Source organism: Anguilla rostrata, chromosome 12 (assembly GCF_018555375.3).
Source record: "Anguilla rostrata isolate EN2019 chromosome 12, ASM1855537v3, whole genome shotgun sequence".
Lineage (NCBI taxonomy): Eukaryota > Metazoa > Chordata > Actinopteri > Anguilliformes > Anguillidae > Anguilla > Anguilla rostrata.
Window position 1 is genome coordinate 18,018,053 of NC_057944.1, and position 19,080 is coordinate 18,037,132.

General features: G+C 39.7%; 2 protein-coding genes across 2 annotated transcripts; both read left to right on the forward strand.

The window, feature by feature from the left end:
* Window positions 1-437: 437 nt before the first annotated feature.
* Window positions 438-15,825, forward strand: LOC135236276 (extracellular calcium-sensing receptor-like). The gene is made up of 6 exons (XM_064302546.1): window positions 438-642; window positions 960-1,251; window positions 2,012-2,797; window positions 2,878-3,105; window positions 3,581-3,704; window positions 14,740-15,825. Exons 1-6 carry the CDS (start codon window positions 602-604, stop codon window positions 15,651-15,653), a joined length of 2,385 nt encoding a protein of 794 aa, XP_064158616.1. The 5' UTR covers window positions 438-601; the 3' UTR covers window positions 15,654-15,825.
* A 228-nt stretch (window positions 15,826-16,053) lies between these two features.
* LOC135236777 (extracellular calcium-sensing receptor-like) lies at window positions 16,054-19,074 on the forward strand. The gene is made up of 5 exons (XM_064303308.1): window positions 16,054-16,559; window positions 17,083-17,368; window positions 17,689-18,501; window positions 18,613-18,843; window positions 19,060-19,074. Exons 1-5 carry the CDS (start codon window positions 16,357-16,359, stop codon window positions 19,072-19,074), a joined length of 1,548 nt encoding a protein of 515 aa, XP_064159378.1. The 5' UTR covers window positions 16,054-16,356.
* Window positions 19,075-19,080: the final 6 nt, after the last annotated feature.

The following is a 19,080-nucleotide window of genomic DNA, read 5'->3' on the forward strand; positions in this document are numbered from 1 at the left end:
TAGTGGGGGGGGGGGGGGGCATAGGAACATACCTGCATCATAGTATGATTTCTAGTTTTTGCTGCCCATTCTGTTTTAGGGAATAATAATAATAATAATAATAATAATAAATAAATAAATAAATAAATAAATAAATAAATAAATAAATAAATAAATAAATAAATAAATAAATAAATAAATAAATAAATAAAGCCAATAGAGTTTCAGCAAGGTAATCAAAGGTAAATATTGTTTTTTAAAAAACAGGGTTACATATTATCACTCCTCTGAATTAAATACATCATTTGTTGTTTCTTTGCCAGTGCAAGATGCTCCGCCTTATCTTGCTTATCCTGGGACTACTTTATGCCTTTGAGGATCACAAATCGATGGAGAATTAAAACTCCTGTATTTAAACCTGGTACACAGCAGTGCTGGATCTGAGATGTGCAGTGGGATGGCACTACAGACCATTCTGCTGACACAGACAGTCCTCTGGGCTGCAGCACAGACCCCACCATGCAGAATACTAGGGAGAGCAGCCAAGCCCAGCTTCTATCAACATGGAGACATCAACATCGGCGGGGTCTTCTCCTTGCACAGCCAACCCAGGGAAACAAGCATGAAATTCACAGGAGCACCAGAGCCCGTTGACTGTGTACGGTAAGGTAAACACAGAATGAATTTTGTACTGCAGTGTGTGCATAGGGCAGGGAACTGGTCTTGTAGTCAGATGATGGCACGAGAAATCCCAGATGTAAAACTGGCTTAAGATGAGCTGCTTGAGTTTTCATCAATATATACTAACGACATATGGCAATTATGAGTCTTCATGGATAACAGAATCCACTAAATCTTAACAACCTATTCTTATGGAATTCATTTGGATATTGGATTTGAGATTCAAACAATGGATTTAAAAATTAAATGTTCTAATTGTAAAAATATATGATCAAAATAATAGCGTGTAATTTCAACAGAGTTAATTTCAGAGAATATCGACTGGCCCAGACCATGATCTTCACCACTGAAGAAATAAACAACAGAACTGACCTCCTCCCAGGTGTATCTCTTGGATATAAGATATATGACACCTGTGCTTCTTCAACAATCTCTATACGGTCAGCGATGGCTCTAATGAATGGTTATGAGGAAATACTGACAGACACATCATGCTCCACACCAGCAGCAGTGCAGGCCATCATTGGAGAATCTGGATCTACTAACACAATTGCAATTGCTGCAACAGTTGGATTACTTAAAATTCCAGTGGTAAGTTTTTTGGTTGTTCTTCATGGAGAAAAACATGGAGAATTATTCAGGGACATGTTAATTTGAAAGCAGTATAATTCTGGCAACTACATTTGGAATTCATAAAAGCAGTTTGATTTCTTCAATTACCTTACGACCAGCACAATTGAACAGTCATGATTGCTGTTATGTTGTAGTGCAAGTCAAATGCTTGAAATTGCATATATATTTTTCATGGCCAGTATGAAATGTAATATATCATTGTGTTTACCAATATTACTGTATTACTTTACCAAACCATCTACCAATGCTTCCTTTTCTTATTTAGATAAATCTGGTTTAATTGCATTTTTAAATTACATTAAAAATATCATTTGTCTTAACAGAATATATTTTAAATTCAACAACATTAAATGAACAAATGTTTGCATTTGGAAGCACAAGAAAAAAATCTAACACAAGTCCCCATTTATTCCGACTTGAACTTGCTACTAAACTTGTGATGTTCTCTGCCTCTTTAGTTAATTCCTTTCAATCTATATTTGTTTTTGACCCAATATAAACATTTGAAAATTCTAGTAAAAATGCTGCTCCTCTAAAACACTTGTCAGAAACATCTACCTCCAAAAGTATTCCATGCAAATATGTTGCACGTTTTGACCGATTATCTTTATTACCTGTTATTGTTTACTTTGTCTTGGAGTTGTATAATCCTCTTCAATTATTTCCATTATATTGTTCTATTTATGTTACCATTTTTTCTGTATTCATATTTTTACAGATCAGCCACTTTGCTACATGTGCATGTCTGAGCAACAGAAAAGAATTCCCCACATTCTTCAGAACCATTCCCAGTGACTATTACCAGAGCAGAGCACTGGCTCAGCTGGTGAAGCAGTTTGGCTGGACCTGGATAGGAGCAGTGAGAAGTGACAGTGACTATGGCAACAATGGGATGGCCACATTTATTGAAGCTGCTCAACAAGAAGGGATCTGTATTGAGTATTCTGAGAAATTTCACAGAACAGAACCAGAAAAATTACTGAAGGTTGTAGATGTTATCAAAAGAGGTACTGCAAAGGTTATTGTAGCATTTCTTGCTCAGGGGGAGATGAACCACTTACTGGAGCAGCTGACGCTTCAGAATATCATAGGTCTCCAAATGGTAGGCAGTGAGGCCTGGATAACGGCAAGCAATCTAGTGACACCAACAAGTTTCAGAATACTGGGAGGGTCTATTGGCTTTGCTGTCCCCAAAGCCAAAATAAATGGCTTGAGAGAGTTTGTGCTGAAACTTCACCCCTCCCAAAACCCAAACAACAGTGATATTGTAGACTTTTGGGAAACTGCTTTTCAATGTTCTCTGACCAATGGAGTAAATTTACCCCCCTGTTCTGGATCCGAGAGCTTAATTGAACTGAAAAACCAATATACTGATGTATCAGAGCTGAGAATCTCCAACAATGTTTATAAAGCAGTATACGCTGTTGCTCATTCTCTACATGACCTGCTGGCATGTACACCCCATCAAGGCTGCACAAACCATGTGAAAACAGAGCCCTGGCAGGTAACTCTATAAGCCCTTCTTATATAGTTAATAAAATCTACCAATAATTTTTCTCAACTTCAATCTTTGTTCCTGTACAGGTCCTTACGACTCTGAAAAATGTAAATTTCACTCTGGAAACTGGAGAGAAAGTCTATTTTGACAGTAATGGAGACCCAGTAGCCAGATATGAGGTGGTGAACTGGCAGCTTGGCCCTGATGGTGCAGTAGAGTTCAGAGTGGTCGGCGACTATGATGCTTCTTTACCACCTGGTCAGCAGTTTGTGATGAGTCCTGTTAGTATGGTATGGGCAGGTGGGCAAAAACAGGTAAATGGTTTGTTAACAAACACACCATTTAATACTTACTTTTAAATTTTGTAAATGGGGCATATATTATAAATTACATGTGAACTGAATTGGTATCACACAGTACCTTTAATAAAAAGCAATGTTTAAATTTGGCTATTGACAGTACGTGATTTAATTTGTAGACTAGGAAACATTAGTATTTGCACTTAGTTCTAAGAGCATAAAAATAATGGGCCTCATTCACAAAACGTGTATGATCACACTTGATTGTAAACCGCGTGTAAGAATGTGTCCAAGAACATTTCCATTCATAATTAAACCATATAGGCTACTAATGGCAATATTACTCCTTCTGGCCTCAATACAGCATTTTCATCTTGCTTTTTATAGTACAGTAAATATAGTAACCTTTTATACTGGCATCTTTATAGCATAATTCAACACAATATTATCCATGAATGCTTGGCAAGAACCTATTTTCCCTTTCACACAGAAACCCAGGTCAGTGTGCAGTGAGAGCTGTCCCCCAGGCACAAGGAAGGTCGTGCAGAGAGGAAGGCCTGTCTGCTGCTATGACTGTGTGCCCTGCGCTGAGGGAGAAATAAGCAATATTACAGGTAATCTAGAGCTAACACTTGACAATTTAAGATGCAAGGGGAGGCTAACTGATTTATAGTTCCTTTCATACCATTCTCCAGAGGCCATTAAAAAAAATACATGTATGCACAATCACTGCATTACTGCCATTTAGAAGTCTTCCATTTCTACAAATGAAATTAAACCAAAGGCATTGCTTTATCTTGGAAATAAGCCTGAACGTTTTGACTACAGCTCCCAAACGATTATACTCACATGCTGTCCAATGGCATAATGGCATTGATCATAAAACAACAGCATCAGCTTGCTTTAATGCACAAAAATATCATGAATACAAACTTTCAGTTTTGCTTTGTTTCTATGGAGGACTAAACATGCCAAAATTAAATAAATAAATAAATAAATAAATAAATAAATAAATAAATAAATTTATTTCAAAATAATTTAATAACTTCCACCTCATGATTGTCCTTTTCACAATAACATGATAATATTTTATTTCATAATAACATATTGTATTTTTTTAAATATCCATCTGCATGTTAAAATTATTGCTAGTACGTTTCACCCTAGGGCAATAGCTATTAGGCTACTATTCGCTCCACACACATCCATCCCCAATGCACACTGCAAATAGGTCAAATAAATTATACATCCAGAAAAAAAATATTGAATGAGTGCAAATAGTTTACAGGAATAAAAGCAAGTTGCAAAAACACAAAACACAAGTTTCATCATGACAATGCTACATCAGTCAAACTGCAGGGGCTTACTCTGATTAAGAACATTGCTTGCTAGCTAGGTAGCCAATAGGGTTAATGTGGCTAGCCATTCCACTCACAGGCCTTGTTCACACCTGGCATTAAAAAGCATCTTGGGTGATCCGATCACAAGTGGGCAGCTCTAACTACAGGTGTGAACGCACCCAAGACGCATTGAGGACGCATTGAGATCCGATCACTCAGACCACATTCGTAGGTGTTCTGGCTTGCATATGGCCACATTATTTTAGCAGTGTGAACAGGAATGCATCCTGGGCCACATTGAAGGACCGCCTAGTCAACTGACGTCCTCTGCGTCCTCTGTGTAAGCGGAAGTACATACTCATTTGCACGCCAACGGCGTCATATTAAAGTGCAAAACAACAAGAAGCCACACTGAATAACAAAATAAATGAGACAAAGTTTAATAAAATGATACCATGTCATTCTAGAGTCAATATCTGAGAGTAAATATTGAATAAATATACAACCTTACAATTGGTTTTACACATAGAGATGTCCCTTTTGAGACTGAGCGGTCATATATTGTCTTGGACAATCCGTTTGTGAAATATACGCGCATTTGTGATGCTTGGGTACCTTCCAAAATAGCTGTGAGTAATACCACACGTGTCGTTTATGGCGCTGTCGCCTTTTTTAGTACAGTCTGGCTTGATTGACAATTCATTTATTCAGTAGGTGAGAGTATAAGCTTTCTAACGATGTATAACATGCCTAATTTTGCTTTTGGAATGGCGTTTTATAGGTCAGGGTAACCAAAATGTTCTTATTAGGGTTGAGCCAAATACTTGGATGAAACGAGTATCCGGTACTGATAATGTACTTTTTACGAGCAGGAGTACCATCCGAGTTAAATGTGTCAATATCCGTACTGGTGATGAAGGAAAATCCTCATTTGGTAGCTGTGTCCAGTGTCCACATCGTTCTGTGATAGGCCAACCACACACAGAGCTCCTACACACAAAGTTCACTGCTGCTGCGCCACACAACACAATCTTGCCATCGTCATAACCACTTTGTCCACAGGGACAGACATCTGTCATGTCATGTCATATATTCTCTCATATATTCTCAATAAAATAAAGTTTGCAATTCTCAGATTCAGCTCAACACATTATTATCACCATAGCTAAACACACATTTACTGGACATTCACACTTAAGCACATATTACTGATTACAAACGGACATTTCTAGCTTCTAGCTTGCTACAGTGGGGCTAACCATAGACGTATATGTCTATGGGGCTATGGGGCTAACTAGCCAGTTAACTAGCTGCTACAGTGGGGATAACTAGCCAGTTAGCTAGCGACTACATGGTATAAGCATGTACTTGTATTTCCTAACATTTAGTGATCTCATACACACACTCTACTAGCATCATTGACATCCTAGAATTCTTATACATCCACTGTACTAATGCAATATCACTTTTGTACATTTAGACGTCATCGCTCACCTGAAATCACAAGACAAACAATACATCCTGGTTAGCCAACTGTAACCTAGCGCGCTCTGTCTACTACTGTCTTCACACGGTCAGTTGATTTAAAAAAATAATAAAACCAGAGTAACGATAACGGCGTCTTTTACAGCTACCACAGAGCGACTACGATAAGAAAATTTTCGGTTACACTGACCTATTAAACGCTATTCCAAAAGCAAAATTAGACATGTTATACATCGTTAGAAAGCTTATACTGTCACCTACGTAATAAATTAATTGTCAATCAAGTCAGTCTGTACTAAAAAGGGCGACAGCGCCATAAACGACATGTGTGGTATTACGCACAGCTATTTTGGAAGGTACCCAAGCATCATAAATGCGTGTATATTTCACAAACGGATTGTCCAAGACAATATATGACCACTCAGTCTCAAAAGGGACATCTCTACGCGTAAAACCAATGGTAAGGTTGTGTATTTATTCAATATTTAGTCCCAGATATTGACTGTAGAATGACATAGTATAATTTTTAAAAACTTTGTCTCGTTTATTTCGTTATTCAATGAGCAGCATTTTCACTGCTGTATTGGTATATCTTAGGGCCATTGTTGTGTATATCTTGTTGCTATAACAGAATACGATTTTTGAGTGGTGAAAGAATATTTTTTATGAATGCCCAGATAGACAATATTGTTCATTATGTCATGGGTGGGGGGTGTAGTTGCAGATGAGACTGCAGGGAGGGGGTGCATGTTAAATGAACGACCAGAGCGACAATGGTGGTGCGGCGAAACTCCATATTCGGCATAGTTGTCATGTATGGTCTACTAATGAACCTAAACCAAGCGTTTCTGTTTTTAACTCATACTTTGGTTGTAGTAGCACTGAATGTCTGAGTTCAGTAATCTCGGCACGCCTGCATGCCGACCACTAAGGGCTTTGCGCCAAGAGGTTAAAATACCAACTTCCGGTTATGCCCCGTCCATTTCCGGTTTAAGCCCCGCCCATTCCGAGTACGGATACGGATCAAACGGCTAAAACCAGTTTTTGAAGCTCATTTCCTGGTCTTGTTGTTCCTGGTTGCTCACTAGCGATACTGCGGTTGGCTCCAGTATAGGTGTTTTCATATCCGGTTTCCATGTAAGTCTACGGTACAAATGCGGTCAAAATACAAAGTCAATAATTTTTTCTCATGAGTACAAATAGTCACAATATGTGTATTTTATTCGCCTTATGACTGTCCATGGGTCGATTTCATGATTCATTCTGTCATTTGGGCACTGTTATAATATTTGTTGTGGACCAATGAGGTACAGTTTGCGTCACTTCCTGATTACTGCGGAGGACTAACCTACAGTAGGGGCTACAGTCTATGGTCACTGAGGTGGGAGGTGGCGCCTCTTGGCCTTGACATTGCGGCACCGACCATGGTCCACCTGTGCGAAGTCAGAAAATGCAGGCATCCCATTTTGTAATGATTTCATTATGGCGTGTGCTATTTACAGCTGCAGTAGACGCCCATAAAATAATCATCCTCTGAATTTTTTCAGTAGGCGAGTCATTTTTACTATTTCCTTTAGCCTACTTAACCAAATAATTAGTTGGCAGAAAGCGTAATCAGCTTGCTATATTTGGTAGTCCAGTAGCCTATGCTAAAACTTTGCAACTTCGGCTACCAAGCTATTTGACTAGCTAGCTAACCCTAACCGGCAAATATTCAATCTGTCAAACATGTTTGACGGCTTGTCAGTGTTGTACATTCCGTAAATGTCTACCTGGGCCATGCTTCACGCATGTGACAAAGCTACTATAATCCCGATTTTGGGATAAACACTTTTTCAGTTTCACGAAGCGAATTAAGAGTCTTAAGGTTTATTTGCTGAATAACACACAATGAAATCACACACACAAAATTTAACGAAATTAACCATCTTTGTAAGACTGGCATTTAGAAAGGAACATGTTTTTTAACATTTAAGAGACCGACAAGAGCATTTAAGACTGGGGGCTCCTTGCTTTTCTCCATTGGTTTTATGGTTCTCCATAAATTTACAAGAACAAAAATAATAATAGCCTAATAATAATTAGAAATTCAATGTACATTATTTTTGTCTTCATGCACCAGGTGGAAAACTTGCTGTACAAAGTGCGTTGTCATATTTACACGCCTGCAGATCAGTTATTAAAATACTTGGTAGATTTGTTCATCACCGCTGACAGTGTTAATTTTTATTCGGTAGAAAGTGACTTGCGAACGATCGGTCAGCTAGCAACACCCAGCAAGTGAACACCACAAACGGCGATGGAGTAGCTAGTAGCAGTTACTGGCTCATTAACTGACTGTGGCGAAAACCTACGATGATAACTTGCTCGGTTAACAGCAGGTCTACCAGACAGTTATATGAAAATTAGCCTAGTCAAATCACCAGTAGCCTACACATCTCTGATTGATTGACCATCAGTGTAGTCGATGTTCTTCCCCTGTGGTTCATGTTGCTAATGCGTGAGCTAACCACGGATAGCCTACCTAGCTCACTGGCAAGCTGATATGCTAGCTAAGCATATTCGTTTTGCTGAGAAACATAAATTGAAGATAACTGAACATAATTGTATTATTAATGTCATACATATAACGTGATTACATGACACAGTACAGTCACGGATGGAAATTAAACATTTGATAATATATTTTAAAACATAACGGCAGACAGTCAGCTAGCCTCAAGTTTGTTCTGCAATCGTTCGTTCAGGTTGATGGGCTTTTCCGCACCGGACTGTCAATCACATTGTAAAAATCACAAGACCGCTTAACTCTATGGTTTTGGCTCCAAATCGACAACATGGCCGCGCCCGCCATTGAGCTTCAAAACGTGTTTTAGAGACCCACAGAGAGTCAATGGCTGACGTCACAGTAGCTTTGTCCATATTTTTTACAGTCTCTGATACGGATACAGATAATTTTGTTGGTTGAACAGATACAGATACAAATACAGATAATGGTGTACTCGCTCATCCCTAGGTCTTATCTTCGCATTCACTTACGCATTCACTCTGTGGTAGCAGTAAAAGACGCTACACCTAAAGAAACGTTGTCAACAATTTTTCGTAATTTCTTGGAAGTTACTATTATTATTGAGGACTTCTGGGCATAGCTAAGCCATATGTTTGCTGATAGACCTATCTGACATTGTTTTCTGGAGCAAAACAGAAGCGGATAGAACTGTGTCATTTTGGTTGGTTCTCAAATCTCATAAGCTGACTTTGTCCACGACGTTTGAAAAATTTGAAAAGCGCATACGAGTGCATCAAACATCTTGGGCGATTTGGTTTGCCTGGAACACGCTAAGGAATAGACCCAGTCTGTTTTTGTTTTGATTTTGCCGCGCTCCAAGGTCTTTGCAATTTTTTTTTTTTTTTGTCTGTTAATTTCCAGCAGACGATGCACAGGTAGTGCATTGCTGCAAATAGACTGTATAAAAATATACCGGTTAAAAACATATATACCAGTTGTTTTTAACCTCCTGCTGGTTAAAAACAACAACGCATTTGGTCATTGCAAACGGGAATGATGTACGTGTTTATTTGCATATTGAGCGGGGAAGTGAGATCCAATCACAAGTGGTCACTCGAGACACATGTGGAGACGTATTCTGATGCCAGGTGTGAACTGACATCCGTCTCGACCGAATCACAATCTGGATATATCTGAATACAAAGTACAGGTCTGAACCAGAGACTGTAAAAAATATGGACAAAGCTACTGTGACGTCACCCATTGACTCTCCGTGGGTCTCTAAAACACGTTTTGAAGCTCAATGGCGGGCGCGGCCATTTTCTCGATTTGGAGCCAAAACCATAGAGTTAAGCGGTCTTGTGATTTTTACAATTTGATTGACAGTCCGGTGCGGAAAAGCCCCTCAACCTGAACGAGGCTAGCTGACTGTCTGCCGTTATGTTTTAAAATATATTATCAGATGTTTACGGAGTTTAATTTCCATCCGTGACTGTACTGTGTCATGTAATCACGTTATATGTATGACATTAAAAATACAATTAGGCTATGTTCAGTTATCTTCAATTTATGTTTCTCAGCAAAACGAATATGCTTAGCTAGCATATCAGCTTGCCAGTGAGCTAGGTAGGCTGTCCGTGGTTAGCTCACGCGTTAGCAATATGAACCACAGGGGAAGAACATTGACTACACTGATGGTCAATCAATCGGAGATGTGTAGGCTACTGGTGATTTGACTAGGCAAATTTTCGTATAACTGTCTGGTAGATCTGCTGTTAACCGAGCAAGTTATCGTCGTAGGTTTTCGCCAGTCAGATAATGAGCCTGCTACTACTAGCTACTCCATCGCCGTTTGTGGTGTTCACTTGCTGGGTGACGCTAGCTGACCGATCGTTCGCAAATCACTTTCTACCGAATAAAAATTAACACTCAGCGGTGATTAACAAATCTACCAAGTATTTTAATAACTGATCTGCAGGCGTGTAAATATGACAACGCACTTTGTACGGCAAGTTTTCCACCTGGTGCATGAAGACAAAAATAATGTAGCCTACGTTGAATTTCTAATTATTATTAGGCTATTATTTTTTTCTTGTAAATCATCAAAACCAATGGAGAAAAGCCAATATACGCAAGGAGCCCCCAGAACCGATTCTGATAGCCACTGTCTTAAATGCCTAGCTTGTCGGTCTCTTAAATGCTAAAAACATGTTCCTTTCTAAATGCCAAGATGGTTAATTTCGTTAAATTCTGTGTGTGTGATTTCATCGTGTGTTGTATATTCAGCAAATGAACCTTGAAACTCTTAATTCGCTTCGTGAAACTGAAAAAGTGTTTATCCCAAAATCGGGATTATAGTAGCTTTGTCACATGCGTGAAGCATGGCCCAGGTAGACATTTACGGAATGTACACGACTGACAAGCCGCCAAACACGTTTGACAGATTGAATGTTTGCCGGTTAAGGTTAGCTAGCTAGTCAAATGGCTTGGTAGCCGAAGTTGCGAACTGTTTTAGCACAGGCTACTACTGGACTACCAAATATAGCAAGCTGATTACGCTTTCTGCCAAGTAATTATTTGGTTAAGTAGGCTAAAGGAAATAGTAAAAATGACTCGGATACCGAAAAACTTAAGAGGAGGATTATTTTATGGTCGTCTAGAGCAGCTGTAAATAGCACACGCCATAATGAAATCACCACGAAATGGGATGCCTGCATTTTCAGACTTAGCACAGGCGGACCGTAGCCGGAGCCGGAGCCGCAATGGCAAGGCCAAGAAGCGCCACCGCCCACCCCAGTGACCATAGACTGTAGCCTCTACTGTAGCTGAGTCCTCCGCAGTAATCCGGAAGTGACGCAAACTGTACCTCATTGGTCCAGAACAAATATTGGCACTGTGCCCAAATGACGCAATAAATCATGAAATCGACCCATGGGCAGTCATAAGACCAATAAAATACACCTATTATGACTATTTGTTCTTGTGAGAAAAAATTATTGACTTTGTATTTTGATCGCATTTGTACCGTAGACTTACATGGAAACCGGATATGAAAACACCTATACTGGAGCCATCCGTAGTGGCGCTAGTGAGCAACCAGGAACTACAACACCAGGAAATGAGCTTTGAAAACGAAGTCTGGTTTTGGCCGCTTGGTCTGAACCAGAGACTGTAAAAAATATGGACACAGCTACTGTGACGTCACCCATTGCCTCTCCGTGGGTCTGTAAAACACGTTTTGAAGCTCAATGGCGGGCGCGGCCATGTTCTCGATTTGGAGCCAAAACCATAGAGTTAAGCGGTCTTGTGATTTTTACAATGTGATTGACAGTCCGGTGCGGAAAAGCCCATCAACCTGAACGAACGATTGCAGAACGAACTTGAGGCTAGCTGACTGTCTGCCGTTATGTTTTGAAATATATTATCACATATTTACGAAGTTTAATTTCCATCCGTTACTGTACTGTGTCATGTAATCACGTTATATGTATGGCATTAATAATACAATTATGTTCAGTTATCTTCAATTTATGTTTCTCAGCAAAACGAATATGCTTAGCTAGCATATCAGCTTGCCAGTGAGCTAGGTAGGCTATCCGTGGTTAGCTCACGCATTAGCAATATGAACCTCAGGGGAAGAACATCGACCACACTGATGATGGTCAATCAATCAGAGATGTGTAGGCTACTGGTGATTTGACTAGGCTCATTTTCGTATAACTGTCTGGTAGACCTGCTGTTAACCGAGCAAGTTATCGTCGTAGGTTTTCGCCACAGTCAGTTAATGAGCCAGTAACTGCTACTAGCTACTCCTTCGTCGTTTGTGGTGTTCACTTGCTGGGTGACGCTAGCTGACCGATCGTTCGCAAGTCACTTTCTACCGAATAAAAATTAACACTGTCAGCGGCGATTAACAAATCTACCAAGTATTTTAGTAACTGATCTACAGGCGTGTAAATATGACAACGCACTTTGAAGAGCAAGTTTTCCACCTGTTGCATAAAGACAAAAATAATGTACATTGAATTTCTAATTATTATTATTTTCTTGCTAGCTTCTAGCTTTGTCACATTCGTGCAGCCTAGCCCAGGTAGACATTTACGGAATGTACACGACTGACAAGCCGTCAAATACGTTTGACAGATGGAATATTTGCCGGTTAGGGTTAGCTAGCTAGTCAAATGGCTTGGTAGCCGAAGTTGCGAACTGTTTTAGCATAGGCTACTGGACTACCACATATAGCAAATAAGCGTTAGCTGATTACGCTTTCTGCCAACGAATTATTTGGTTAAGTGGGCTAAAGGAAATAGTAAAAATGACTCGGCTACCGCAAAACTTCAGAGGAGGATTATTTTATGGTCGTCTAGTGCAGCTGTAAATAGCACACGCTATAATGAAACCACTACAAAATTGGATGCCTGCATTTTCTGACTTCGCACAGGTGGACCGTGGTCGGAGCCGCAATGTCAAGGCCAAGAGACGCCACCTCCCACCCCAGTGACCACAGATTGTAGCCCCTACTGTAGCTCAGTCCTCCGCAGTAATCCGGAAGTGACGCAAGCTGTACCTCATTGGTCCAGAACAAATATTGGCACTGTGCCCAAATGACGCAATAAATCATGAAATCGACCCATGGACAGTCATAAGACCAATAAAATACACCTATTATGACTATTTGTTCTTGTGAGAAAAAATTATTGACTTTGTATTTTGATCGCATTTGTACCGTAGACTTACATGGAAACCGGATATGAAAACACCTATACTGGAGCCATCCGTAGTGGCGCTAGTGAGCAACCAGGAACTACAACACCAGGAAATGAGCTTCAAAAACGAAGTCTGGTTTTGGCCGCTTGGTCTGAACAGGGCCACAGTTCCTGCCTAGCCAGATTGGTGAAGTGTCTTCATGGTTGTCTCACAAACACAAACAGAAGCTAGTTTTAACTAGCATTAGCAAATGAAAGTGCAGTTATTTAAATCCAGCACTGAAATGTTTGCTTAATTGTTTTTTCATTATCCAACTGGTGATTGCAACATTAGCGAATTAGTACGCTAGCTATATAACACTAGCTAGGAACGTCTTTGATAGAAACCTATTATTTCACAGCTAGCCAGCTAGGGGGACTAATGCTGCTAGCCAGCTAGGGGGACTAATGCTGCTAGCCAGCTAGCTGGACTAATGCCGCAAACCACCCCTCTCACAGTTCCTGGCCAGCAGGGCTGCCTTCCTTACTTGCTTAAGCAAGCACAGTTAAAACTAGCTACTTAACACATTACAGTGCTGTTATTTTGATCTAGCACTTAAGCATTTGCTTAACTTTTTATTCATTATTCAGCTGGCGTCAGCTAATTAAGAACACATTTGATTAAGAACTTAATGCTTGCTACCTAGCTGGCAAGCTAGAAAACCATTTTGACCTAAAACCCAGCTGAATTTTAATATTGGTTAGGTCACAAGTGACGGAAAACTTGTCATAAAGCTAGCTGGCATTCAAACTTGGTTTCATGTCTATACTGCGACCCCACACCATTAAAAAAAAAAGACAGAGCAAGGGAGATGAGTTTGATTGAGTTATGGTTTCATGCGATTTCCTTTGCCTCGGCGGCATCACCACCCCTGTCATACATTATTTTACATAAGAGGACAGCTCGTCATGGTTTATTCCTTACATAGCACTGAAAGGAGCATATAGTAGGTAGAAAATAACTACCAGAGTTGGCTAACATCATCCCAAGGATTACACCAGGCGCTGCTCTGAACAAGACTAAGCAATAAATCACAAAAGATTACCCAGTGAGTAGGTATTACTATTTTGAAAAGTGCCATTATGAAAGTAAAAAGGGCATTCAGAAATAAAAACGAAATTCTGAAGTAAGTCATTCGGAAAATGTCATAATGAAATGAAAAAGCAATTCGGAAATGCAACATGTTATTGTCAAAAATAAATAATAATGCTATTATGAAAAGTAATATAATTCCATAATTATTTATCTAATCATTTATTTCATTTTGGCACGTTTAGTCCTCCATATGTTTCAGGTCAAATACAAATCGCTGTACCATCACTGTTTTTGTAGCAGCAAAGAGTATAATAAAAATAATTGTAAAGACAAAAACTCGCAATCAGTTTGCTTGGATCTCGTGGGTGAGGCTAGCCTCCCAATCATCAGAATTCAGTGGTTGCAGACTCAAAATTTAGTAATCCATCAAGCTTTACACAGAAACTATCAGTTGTGTGCTTTTTATTTTTAATAATGTCCAGTAATATTTCTGCATATTTTTTCTAATCAAAGTATTTATTATTTTTTTTACAGATTCTAATGACTGCACTCAGTGTCCAGAAGCATTCTGGTCCAATTCCAAAAGAGATCAGTGTGTTTTAAAGGCAGTTGAATTTTTGTCTTTTCATGAAATCATGGGAATCATACTCGTCATTTTTTCACTCCTTGGAGTGTGTGTAACTGTACTTGTGGCTGTGCTGTTCTTTATAAAGAAGGACACCCCCATTGTGAAAGCCAACAACTCAGAGCTGAGTTTCCTGCTGCTCTTTTCATTGAAACTGTGTTTCCTTTGCTCTCTTACCTTCATCGGCCGGCCCTTTGATTGGTCCTGTATGCTGCGCCACACTGCGTTTGGGATCACCTTTGTCCTCTGCATCTCTTGTGTTCTGGGGAAAACAATAGTGGTGTTAATGGCCTTCAGGGCTACACTTCCAGGCAGTAATGTCATGAAGTGGTTTGGGCCTCCCCAGCAGAGAATGAGTGTTCTTGCTTTCACTCTCATACAGGTTCTTATTTGTGTGCTTTGGTTAACAATATCCCCTCCATTCCCCAACAAGAACATGAAGCACTACAAAGAAAAGATCATTCTAGAATGTGATGTAGGATCAGCAGTGGGGTTCTGGGCTGTGCTGGGTTATATTGGGCTCCTCTCTATATTGTGCTTTGTTTTAGCTTTTCTGGCTCGTAAGCTGCCTGACAACTTCAACGAAGCCAAATTCATCACATTCAGCATGCTTATATTCTGTGCAGTCTGGATCACCTTTATACCAGCGTATGTCAGCTCACCTGGAAAGTTCACTGTAGCTGTGGAAATCTTTGCAATTTTAGCTTCCAGCTTTGGTTTGCTTTTCTGTATTTTTGCACCTAAGTGTTACATCATTCTTTTAAAACCTGAATTAAACTCAAGAAGACATGTGATGGGCAAGATGCTCTCAAAATCTCTTTAGATTAATAAATCAAATGGTTGGAAATAATAATAATTTGTAGTAAATGCTGGGTTAAAACAGTAAGATATGCTGTAAGTACATACTGATATACCAGTCAACATTAGAACAAATGTTGGACATATGTTGAACAAACAAATAAATTAATAAATTCTCTTCCAAGTGAGAGATGATTCTTATTTTACTTAAGTCACACTAAGTACCACAGAAATTATGTGAAACTCCATAGGTTATACAGAAAGAAATCTCCAATTAATCTGATCAAATAACAATTAGGAAACTATTTAGCTTTTATCTATCATTCACAAGGTATTATTTTCTCTAACAAATGACTATTTAAAAAAGGAAGCACCAAAACTACACCATATATCAAATTTGTGTTGGTCAAAAATAACAGGAATAATCAGAAACACAAACAAAATTTTCAGGAAAGACAGGTGCAGTCCTCCAGAGAAACAAAGAGGGAACAGGTGAGACTGAATCTCATATCCACTAACAGTTAGCAAGGTTGTGCCATAAGTGATAGGGGCTGTGTCGTAGCTCATAGCTACATGCAAGCAGAACATTCGTCTCCCCACTGGGAGACTCAGACACTCCCTACATCAGGCTCCTCACGTAGGTTATCAGCACAGTCCTATATAAGTGACTTTGACAATGCTGCAGGAACACTGGACACTGCCAGGTTAAGACACATACATTATCAGAGATGCTGCTGCTCACAGACATTGTGTTACTTGTCTTGTTTGCTGGCCTTGGAAAACCTGTCTGTCGACCATATGGGGCTGAAGAATTCTCTCAGTTTTCAAAAGAAGGCAACATCACAATTGGAGGCATTTTTTCATTTCATCAAAATCCAGTAAGTGTGGATCCAACACTTCAAGTCAACCCTGGAAGTATTCAATGTCAGGGGTAAGCTAAAATGAAAATAATATCAGTTCTGCTGCAACTGCAGAACATATAATATAATTACTATTTATTATTGCAGTAATTAGCCTGTATTTCTGCATGCATTTAAGCAAGGTGGAAACAAATGTGGCCTTACCATTTATGTTATTGGCTTCTCATGTGGAGGAAACACCAGATGGCATGATCTTATTTTAAATAAAATACAGTATATGGTATCTTAAAATATTTTTCATCACAGCGAACTTGACATATGGATGAAATGTTTTTTGGATCATAATATAGAATAAAGATCTATATATTTAGAAATTGTATTTAGGGAACAAGTATCTATTTGTTGTATTTGTTTTGGTTGTTAAAGTGTATATTTAATTACATTTACATGTACTCTTCTGTACTGTGCTTTTGGTTTTCCTTCAGAGAGAGATAAAACAGTACTTTGTTGGTTCCTTTTTCATCATCCATCATCATTTTACACTAATTATAAATACTCAAAAAACTGAAAACACCAGTCCATTTCTTCTGACAGGCTGGATCCAGGAGAACTGCAGTATGCTCAAACTATGATCTTTGCCATTGATGAAATAAACAACAACTCTAAGATTCTCCCAGGAATTTCTTTGGGCTACAGGATATATGACTCTTGTCCAAGTGTTCCTCTCTCTGTAAGGGCATCCCTGGCTCTAATGAATGAGCATGAGGAAGGCACAAAAACCTGCCTCCAATTATCAACAGTCCATGCAGTAATAGGAGAGACAACATCAACTTCAACCATTGGGATCGCAAGAACAGTGGGACCATTCCACATACCTGTGGTTAGTGACCTTTCTGGAAATCTAAACAGTGAAAGTTCAACCTATCGAGCAATTTTTTTTTTTCAAATGTACAAAATATAAATTATAGTCTTTGTGTGTGAGAACATACGGTGGACATGTCTGTATATGCACAGTGTGTGATGGAGGCAGACTGTCCGTGAGGTTGTGTGTTTGTGTCTGTGTCAGAAACAGTGCACATGTGTCTGAGTGCTTGTGAGTATCTGAATCGGATGGGTGTTCTAGAATTTTGCTCTTTACAGAACACACTTTCTGCATCATGTTCAAAAAAAGTAAAAACTTGCTTATGTTATTTTTTACAGCTCAGTCATTCAGCCACATGTGCATGTCTCAGTAACAGACAGGAGTACCCAACTTTCTTCAGGACCATTCCTAGTGACTACTATCAAAGCAGAGCCTTGGCAAAACTGGTCAAGCACTTCGGCTGGAGCTGGGTTGGTGCCATCAGAACCAACAATGACTATGGCAACAATGGAATGGCTACGTTTTTAAAAGCAGCCAAGGATGAGGGGGTCTGCATAGAGTACTCGGTGCCCATCTACAGGACTGACTCTAGACAGAAATTTCTTGAAGTTGTGGAGATTATTAAAAAATCATCTTCTAAAGTGATTGTTGCTTTTGCAGATGGTAATGATTTGGACATGCTCATCAAAGAACTGTTCCTGCAGAATGTGACAGGTTTTCAATGGGTGGGCAGTGAAGGCTGGATCACATACCGGTACATTGCCTCCCAGGTGAGCTATGCAGTTGTGGGAGGGGCCATTGGCTTTGCCGTCCCTAACATCCAAATACCAGGACTGAAGGAGTTTATCATGAGCACCCGCCCATCGACCAGGCCTGGGAACATGGGCTTGGTAGAGCTCTGGGAGGGTGTTTTCAGCTGCATTCTAATACCTCGCAAGGATGTCACAATGAAAGCTTGCACGGGATCAGAGTCTTTGTATGGAAAGCACAGCCGCTACATGGATGTATCAGACACCAGCTTGCTAAACAATGTATATAAGGCTGTGTATGCTGTGGCCCATTCACTGCACAATCTCATCATGTGTAAAGATGGACATGGACCTTTCATGAACAAAACCTGCGCAGACAAAACCAGAATAGAACCGTGGCAGGTTGTACTGCAGAGATTCTGTTTTTGTATGTGCTGTGTAGGTATCTATATACATATGCATATCAAAGAAAAGTGAATCACTGCTAACTTGTGATTAATTTTTCCCCTCTAGGTGCTTCACTATTTGACCCAGGTAAACTTCACCACTAAACATGGTGAGATGATTCACTTTGATAAACAGGGGGACCCTGCAGCAAGATACTCTTTGGTAAACTGGCAACTCAATTCCCATGGTGCCATTGTGTTCGAGATCATAGGGCTATATGATGCATCTCTGCCAGAGGGGCAGCAGTTTGTGATGAAGGATGATGTTCAAGCTGTCTGGGCAGGCGGTCAGCAAGAGGTAAGCTGATGTTTCTGTATTCAGATCAAACAGTTTTGTAAAATCAGACCATGGGAAACGATTGATGCGTTCTGACGTCAACATAAAGCAGTGCAGGCAACGAGAAGCACCTGAGAGGTCTGACTGTCGGTTTAAAAAGGCGCTCCGTTAGTTATGTGAGCAAGTGATAGGTTGAGTATATGAACATGTAGTGACGTGTGTATGTGATTGTTTAAGTATGAGAACATGTAGTTGCTG